The 9,238-nt window shown below is 41.4% G+C and overlaps 1 protein-coding gene across 8 annotated transcripts in view; it reads right to left on the bottom strand.

Moving 5' to 3' along the window:
* Positions 1-3,658: 3,658 nt before the first annotated feature.
* Positions 3,659-9,238, bottom strand: part of LOC128880328 (potassium/sodium hyperpolarization-activated cyclic nucleotide-gated channel 2) — a 136,522-nt gene continuing 130,942 nt past the window's right edge. For 6 of the 8 annotated variants that reach the window (XM_054130298.1, XM_054130289.1, XM_054130292.1 and 3 more), the window contains 5 exons: positions 8,767-8,913; positions 8,575-8,692; positions 7,361-7,649; positions 6,264-6,399; positions 3,659-5,480 (listed from right to left, as the gene is read on the bottom strand). In XM_054130298.1, the coding sequence (XP_053986273.1) occupies positions 5,334-5,480; positions 6,264-6,399; positions 7,361-7,649; positions 8,575-8,692; positions 8,767-8,913 (837 nt within the window). In that variant the 3' untranslated portion in view covers positions 3,659-5,333. The remainder of the gene's footprint in view (positions 5,481-6,263; positions 6,400-7,360; positions 7,650-8,574; positions 8,693-8,766; positions 8,914-9,238) is intronic. The other 2 variants (XM_054130290.1, XM_054130295.1) reach the window with 1 other exon arrangement.

Genomic DNA, 9,238 nt, shown 5'->3' with positions numbered 1-9,238 from the left:
AAAGAAATAAGTGTCTCTCTTCCAGAAATGCTCCACGAGATAAATTACATCTGGTCCAGTCTCAAGCGATATTCCAAGCTCTGTTAGAGTCTTAGTGCCCATCGCCAGTTCTACCTAGGTCAGGTTAGGTCTACCTACACTTCGTGACGCAGCTGTATCTGTTCGCTATCCAGCAAAGGTATCGCTGCAAAACGTACTCTTAGTCGCTCAAAACGAAACATCTGATATGTAAGATCCGAGATACACATTCATGGCGCTACAGTCTTTTGTGTTTATATACTTTTTTTTTTTGTTTTATTACTTCTTCGCGTGGCTCTAAGACAATTCTAGCGTTGCGTTGTTACCAGCTCGCGAACCGCGAATTGACGATCTCGCAATTCATCATCGACGAGATTGCGCGAGAAAGATTTTTGCGTGGAACGCTTTCCTTCTTTTTCTCTTCTCCTTTTTCTTGTAATTGAACTCTTTGTCCCCTTGGATACGTCCCCCCCTCCTATACGAATATACCAATTTCCGATTTCCGGACCCCTGAATCGTGAACTCGTTCCCGTTCTCTGCTAAGCCGCGAAACCTATTCCTCGTTGATACAAAAACTATTCGCCTTTGTATGTTTTTTCTTTTTTTTGCATTATTTTTGTTCTTTTTTTCTGTTTTTCGTCGTCTTAATTACGTCTCACTCATGTCGCTCAGCGATAACGACGCGTCGCGCGTTTTATTCGTGCATCTTGGAACAGCGCATATATATATATATATTTTTACTTCTTTTACTTTTGTTCGATAATAATTCTAATGTCGTCTTATCTCCCTCGTAAATCCCTCGCGCCTGTCCTGGGACGATTCTCCCGCGGGAATGCCGTGCTCTCTCTCTCTATTTCTCTCGCCCCTGCGATATATATATATATGTACACAGTAGGTATATGTACACACAGGTTTTACGATGGGCGAATAATTATGGTTTCCGGAGCACTTGGTCGCGCTTCGACTCGTTTATCAAAGTTAGCAGACAGTGGTTAAATAGTTGTCTGTTAGTTAGCAGTGATAGTAAAGAGTACAACGTTCTTCGCGCTTTGCGTGTCTCCTCGTTTTTCAACCCCCTGCCCCCCCCTCCCCCCCTCCCCGTTTCGAATGAACCGTTCGATTTCGTTCCCCGTCTTCCCGAAGTAGCAACGATAACCTTGTATCACTTCCGTCTGGTTCTATTTTATTTTCCGTTTTCTCTGTTGCGATTAGTCGTTTAGTTCACCTTAGGCCCGAAACCTCGCTGGCAGATTAGTCCCAGACCGATTTAATGTGTATAGATTAATCTATAAAAACGTCGGTCATGCGGTCTACGAGTATTCTACCGTTGCTTGGGAATGCTTGTGACCCTTGGTACGCAATCATCCTTTTGTCGCTATTACAATATTATTAGTATTTTATATATATAATATGTATATATATATATATACACAGGGTGTCCGAGAATTAGTGGAAGAAGCGGAAATGGGAGCTAGCTGAGACAATACTGAACCACAATTACCTTTGCAAAAATGTCGGACGGTGCTTCGTTTTCGAATTATTAACGAAAAACCTCGGACCAATCGCAGCACCTGAAAAGCGCGCGCTCAGTCGCGAGAGCATAGGCTCGAGCCGGGATTGGCTACGCCAGGTCGCGGCGTGCTACTCGGGCGTTGCGATTGGTCCGTGGTTTTTCTTTAATAATTCAAAAACTAAGCACCGTACGACATTTTTGCAAAGCAGGTTGTTATTCAGAATCGTCTCGGCTACCTCACATTTCCGGTTCTTGTACTAATTCTGGGACACCCTGTATATTTAGAATGACGTGAGGAGATGTAAAATAATGACAGAAAACTCTCTCTTTCTCTCTTACATGAAAAATAGGTACTTCTGTTTTCCTCGCATGTGTGTAGGTGTATGTTTACATATGTATATGTATGAAACGCATGTATAATATTCCTAATCTCTTACATGGGTATTTCTTTATATATATATATATATATGTATATATGTACATGTATGCATAATCACATATGCACAAAGGTGTACACGTTCAACTAGGAAACGAATGGCACGTTTCTTTCACCCGCCATATGTCAGTGAAAAGTGTCAGAGTGTACGTCAAAGTAACAAGCAACACTGCTATTTAAATTAGACTCTTATAGCGTTTGTTTTTAAAGAAGAGTATTATCGTTAACAGACCTACGCCGAGTAACTGTTAGAACAGTGGTTCCTGAATCATCGACGAAGAGGTCTCTAGAGACTCTTTCGTAAGGGTTAAAGATTCTTTTTCATCGAAATAGAAATTTGATGGTACTAAGCAAAAGATATATCATTCGGAAACCTTGGAATATTTCTATAGGATCGGAAATCAACGAACTCGATAATATACTTTGATAGGTCTTCTATATAATTCAGGAGCCACTAGTCCAGGAAATATTCCCTCAGAGTCGGGGGTCCCTTCCTCCGTCGCGAGTATAGAAATATCAGAAAATTCAACAGTCGTCTTAAACTTTCAAAGACACAAAGAATGTCGTCGGCTGAAACGATACACCAACGGTTAGAAAAATAATACGGTTCGCTAGGGGTAAATGGGAGTTTGGTCAATTGACTTCGAATGTATCGTTTCGTCTCAGAGGTGTGCCCAGTCCGACTGAAAACTCATTAGGAGAAGCTCTGGGAATCGTCGCGATAACTGTCCGATAAGTATTGGTGTTGTCGGTGATTAATCATTTCTCGTTCGCGTTACAATTAAAATATTACGTGATACCTTGCAGCACTGTATCGACCGCTATGCATAATACTTTGCGTGTGTATATATATATATGCGTATATACGTACACATATGTACGCGTACACGTGCAGATATATATACAGGGTATCCCAGATTTAGTGTAAGGACTGGAGGGTAGCTGAGATGATTCTGAACAACAATTTCCTTTGCGAAAGTGTTGGATGAGGCTTTGTTTTTGAATCATTAACGAAAAACCACTGACCAATCACAGCGCCTGAAAAGCGCGCGTTCAGTCGCGAGAGCATAGGCTCGAGCCGGGATTGGCTGGGTACGCCAGTCGCAACGCGCTTGCTCGGGAGCTGTGATTGGTCGATGGTTTTTCGTTAATAATTTAAAAACTAAGCATCATCCGACATTTTTGCAAAGGAAATTGTTATTCAGAACCATCTCAGCTACCCCCCAGTTCTTACACTACATCTGGGATACCCTGTATATATATATATCAGGGTGGTCCTTATTTCAACGATTTCTGATATCTATGTCACCCCCCTAGATAACTTGCAAAATACATAAGAAAATTTGCATATTATTTGTTTTCAACTATTCCGATACATTCAGACCTGTACCACCTACCAAAAATCGACATGGACTTTCCAGCCAACGCAATATTTTCTATTCAAGCTTTTCGAAGGTTTGATGCACGTGTGTGAATTTCGTTGCATGGATTCCCAAGGTATTTAGAGGGTGTGCAACATAAATTGAAAAAATCATTAAAACGACCACTCTGATATATATATATACACACACGCACACGTGTGTGAATCTGTTTTTATTTACGTCTTAACAACTGCCTAGTTAATGCGGTAGTGGATGTAATAATCATTGCAATGATAATCGTAACAATAATAATAATAATAATAGTAATAATAGTAATAATAATAATAATAATAATAATTTATTACATAATATTTATACCTTTTGGTTTTTATTTTCTTTTATAGTACATCGCGTCTGTTTCGCCCGAATAAAAAGGTACTTCCTCTCGCGTTCCACTGAATATATATTTTATTCATTGACGTTTTAGTCGTGGCCAGCCCAAAGGACTCTCAACAAGTTAACACGGTCTTTGGGCTTTCGATTAGACTTTATTTTCTTTTAATAATATTATCTTCATTTCGTAGAACGACTCCATCGTCCCACCCAACCAACCCCCCCTCGGATATTTCGTACCTTTACATCTCCCTTTGGGGTCTCGTTCGCGTCTCAGGACGGTCTTCCTAAACTCCGATTATATAATAGAACTTGTATACACAGCTCGGCCTTATAGCGTTATCACTACGCTTTTCGAAGCGACTCAAGACGTATTAGAAAATAAAAGTGGAGCTATTATTTTTTTTTTTTTTGTTTCAACGAAGCGAGGCTTTCTCTGTCGATCTCGAAATAAGGATAGCACTCCTCTTCGCTCCCTTACCTGGGATCCTCCTCGTCCGATTCCCATCTCGGAGTTATCCATCGGTTTCATCTCCCCCGTCTTCTTCCTCTTCGTCTCCCGGGAATCGCTCGCACGGGACTAATTTACGATACGAGGCTAAATTCAAAACACGTTAACAAACATAATAACTGGAATTATTCTCGTCTCGGCGAGTACCTTTTCTTCTATGTTAGTTGCCTTAAAAAAGAAACGAAACAAAAGGGAATCCTAATTGTTCGTATATAGATTATACTCTCCTCTCTGTCTCCCGCCGTGGGGTCTCTTCGCCATTGCGTGGCGGGAAACGTCGACTCGCGAAACTAATTGTTCGTATGGGTTTTCTCGTAAACTCTTGCCCCATTTCACCCATCTCCAATCTTTTGTAAAGTGCAAAACGTCGACTTGCATAATCACAGAGAATTTACGCACCGTTACACTGTTACTTAACTTCATTTTCTTTTAGGATTACCTAGTCCACGACATTGGACTAACATATGGACTAGCTCTATAAATTTCTAGGCCTGCTCTTCGTCGTCGTTGAGATCTTCATCCGTGGTCGCGTCGTATATATTGTTTTCGCCGTGGTACGACGCTCGTCGTTGACGTTCCGATGAAGAGTCTCGCGGCAGAGAACGGCTCCTTGTCCTCCAACCGGTGACACAGCGTTCGATTCGAAAGTAGGTCCTTCGTGGTCGCGTCCGTGCGTTGATCTAGCCCTAAGAGAAAACCGAAGGGACGATCGTGAGCCTCCGCGCGCTCGTCTAATTCACCCATCGAGCGTCGGTTGCTATTTATTGCTGTTAAAGTCGAGTCCTTTTCACCGAGAAAAAATGGTGTCCAAAAACGACCTCGGCCGCGTACTGTGTCACCATTGGAGAATGGGATACTTCGGTCCACGCGGTTTTACGCGCAGATCCTGGACAAACGTGCCATCAGGTTAATATAAGGCGCTAGAAACCGATCGCTACAGGACTACTGGCATAGCGTATATCTATGTATAGACTGCTTCTAGAGTAGCGTCCAGAATCCACGCTTAAAACGCTCTCGTAAACGATATCCTATCGACAGCGGGGACCACCGTCACACATGGAGCCGTTAGTATCTCTCTGTGTGCTAGTATAACGAGTGTCGTCATTGATACGAGTCCTTGTGGAAAGTGTCGCTTTTGTGGAAGATTTTACGTCCTTCTCTCGAGAGCTCCTGGCTCGCGAAATTGTTCTCAGACTTCGGTCTGGGCAACAGGCAGGCTGGAAGGGTCCTCAGCTCCATGCTGTGTACCTGCGAACACATTTTCTCCTGTACAGTACTCCTGTCTCCAACCTTTCGCCATGCATTTTTGCTTTATTCGACTAGGACATACTAGGGGTACTTAACCCTTTCTAACCTGAATTATCTTGTCTTCTCTTACTAATGTAATGTAATTTTTAGGGTTAACTTGGACTAAAATTAGTATGGAAAGAATAAAAAAAATTCTAATAGTGTAGTTTTTAAGAAGCATTAATTGAACGCTTTGAAACCTATTGTGACTTTCAAGTCCACTTCTATGAAGTTCCATTTTAATTGTTGGATGGCAGCACAAGCTTATTTGTTTGTTTGTTTGTTTATTAAATTAAAGTGCGTATATTCTTAGAAGTATTTCGCACTACAATGCGCTGCTTTCTTTTTACATTGTCTCGTCTAAACATTTTACATAAATGCTTCTTAATCTCTATCCTTACTGGCTGACTTTATAATTATTATTCTTCTTATGACTAACCGCAATAAGGAAAACAAAAACAATCAACTTTTTAATTTGTAACAGCAAAAGCTTTCTTTTCTTTTGGAAACTAGTTAGAGACAACTTTCTAAGATGATATAAACCAAGATGAACGCCTAAATTTTAAAAACTTTTGAGAAATTCGGTATGAATTCAGTAAATGAAGGATTAAAGTACTACTTTTTTACAGGCAGTTATCCTAGACCAACCAAGTGTGTAAATACTTTTTTCGACCAGGCTGTACTTGTTCGATCGTTTCAATATTTCATAGCCATTGGTGAATTAATGTTCGAAAATGTATTTACCGATTCTTCGCTAGCGCTAGCATGCGCAGCCTGCTCCGCCAGAGCGTTAACCACGGCGTTTATCGTTTTGGACTCACTGCCGAGGTCCTCCTCGCGGTGAGCCACCAGGTTCGGGTTCTTGCCAATTTTGTTTAGCCTAGAAGGAGAGCACAATTAAGCGTAGGGAATGTTGCATGGAATACAACCAACGATTATTCACATCGATCAACTTACAAACCGTTTAGCAGTACAGGTTTTGCTTAACAAAACGTATTTACTCCGCCACGACTTGCAACAGATTAGTGTTATTTGTTCTAATACCACTTGCACCGCTAAAGGTTTTACAATGTGAGGTACAAGATTGGGTAAATGAGACTCAGTAGCTTTGAAAGGCAATCTACAGGGTCACGTTTCCGATCGATCCTAAACGTCTCGATTACAAGCTTCTGAATTACTATTAACGCGTCGATAACGTTGACGTTGCATTGTTACACAAGAAACGTGATTCTGCAGAGTTGCAGCAAAACTGAGAATCCAACTGATCGATAAAGAATGTTATGCAAAATTATGAATACAACATTACCATGTAGTGAATGTGTCGAGAGTGTAGAAATATTTTGTCGCGATGTCTCATGGTTCTCGATCGTATTATTTCGAACCGAGAAAATATTCGTCGAAACCCTCTCAACTCATTTGGGAACGCTTATCCGGTAGACAGGCGTTCCTTGGCTCGCAAGTTAGTGCGCTCTCGTTGTAAAACTTTCTCCCCCAAAATTAGTATTCTGCACTGTCACGTTGGAACGTTTGATATTCGAAAAATAAAATAAAATAAATATAAAAGGAAGCAGATCTCTCTTCACCGCGGAATTTCGAGACAAAGTTTCATTTTGTGTGTGTAAGGTGTATGTAAAAGAAGCACATAGAGTCCAAACCAGCTGTATAACAGAGAAATTATACTGAGTAACGTGTCAAAGAGAAGCGACATGATGTTTGGACGCAACAAGAAATGACTGATCTCGCATTGTTCGGACAGTACACAATGTTCAACAAAATTAACATGGAGGTGGGAGTGATGATTGACATCTAGTAGCACACCAACTCGATAGAACAAACCTAACCAAAGCTTATACCTCTCGGCGGCAACGCTTTCCATCGTTCTGCGCATTAGTGGATACTGGTCCAACACGGCGTTGAAGTGATCCACCGAGAGGCTGAAGAGATTGCAGTAGGTCTCCGCGCGGACTGACGCCACTCTCCTCGCGTTCGTCAGCAGGCAAATCTCGCCAAAGTATGAACCATCTGACAACGAGGTAGCGACTTCGCCGTTCGCCATTACGATATCGACTATGCCTTCTTGTATGAAGTACATTTTAGAGCCGATCGTACCTTCCTTGATGATGATATCACCTGGAACGCGCAACCACTCTCGTGTCAACGTTCTCTGATCAACAACTAGCTTATTTAAAACAAGACATTCCACATAAACTGATATCAGTATTAGTTTCTATCGCGACTTGCACTCATTGCCAGTTGTTTTGTCTGGCAGTCTTTATATATGTTACGGTAAATGTAATAAACTGGGGATTATGCATAATCACCACTAAAGTTGGTAATAAAATATGGAATATTTATCAAACCGACCGGTGATTTTATATAATCTTCAACTTGTAACGGGGAAATACTGTCTGAGTAGGTTTAGACCCAAGCCTACTTCAGCACTTGAAGGGTCCCCGGAACTAATGTACTCTTGAAATATGAAAACCATCGCGAAACCGAGTAGACAGCATCTGCATTGACAGTTTCATCACATTCTCCATTACGAATTTGGGATTATATTTAACAGTATTCAAAATTCCCGCCCCCATCAATAACTATCCCAAACCTACTCAGACAGTATTTCTGTGTAGACAGCATATGCATCAACAGTTTTATCACATTCCCCATTACGAGTTGGGGATTATATAAAATCGCCGGTCAATTTGATAAATGTTCCACAATTTATCACATTTACCAACTCCAGTGTTAGTTTTAAATTCCCCTACCACGAATTTTAATTCCGCCTCGATACTTAACCAGACACGACGAAATCACATATCTAGAAGGCTATCGTAACTTCTACGAAGTTCCACAAAGTTCCATGTCGTCTAAATTTGGCCCGTTTTAGTTGCCAGGCAGCTCTAATTTCTCTTCGGAGCTTCTTAACAAGATGTAATTGAAAATTACGTTTCTAAATTGATAGCATCCTCTCAAAAGGCTCGAGCCAAACTTCAGAAAGCTGAGATCGACGAGGGATTCGCGATGCGCGAGATTTCTAGGATCGTAGGATCGATACCTGGCTGGAAGACTTCGTATCTCAGTTTAGTAACGACATCCGAGACAAAGTTCGAATCGGCGTTGGCAAAGAAGGGAACGGAGGCGACCAGCGATCTGCAGTTGTAGTTTATCACGTCCTGAGAAGAAAGAGGAACGCGTTAGAGCGTTGTACAACGATGGCGCTGGTTCGGGGTACGTTTTTTCGGCGTACCTCTCTTAGTTTCTCCGAGAGCTCCCCAAGAATCAACTCCTCGTCGAAGAATTTGCCCTGGTAGCGATGCTCGAAGTACTCCGTGATCCTCTGTCTCATTTCTCGTGGCAACTTCCGGTAGGCCATGTACTCCTCTACTTGCTTCACCTGGGTGGACCAACAACAGTCAATTGGTGCTTCTTAGGGGAGTATTTTCTTTATTTCTTTACATGTACATATATTCTATATTTGCAGGAGGACTTCTTCGAATTGGGATACAGATTTACGAGGAAGACACTGCTGGGAATATTTTGACGTCGAGAGATTGGATGAGACTTGGTTTCTATATTTGCAATAGGATTTATTTATTTTCCTCGAACATTGAGAAATTAAACTATGGATCTATAAGGAATCCGCTGGAAATATTTCAATGTTTTCAAGAATCAAAGGATAGAGGACAGAGGCTTCTTCGTGGATCTTCTTACAACGTTAA

This window comes from Hylaeus volcanicus, chromosome 7, assembly GCF_026283585.1.
Source record: "Hylaeus volcanicus isolate JK05 chromosome 7, UHH_iyHylVolc1.0_haploid, whole genome shotgun sequence".
Classification (NCBI taxonomy): Eukaryota; Metazoa; Arthropoda; class Insecta; order Hymenoptera; family Colletidae; genus Hylaeus; species Hylaeus volcanicus.
Note: the sequence above shows the minus strand (reverse complement) of the source record. Positions and strands in the feature narration are given on the sequence as shown.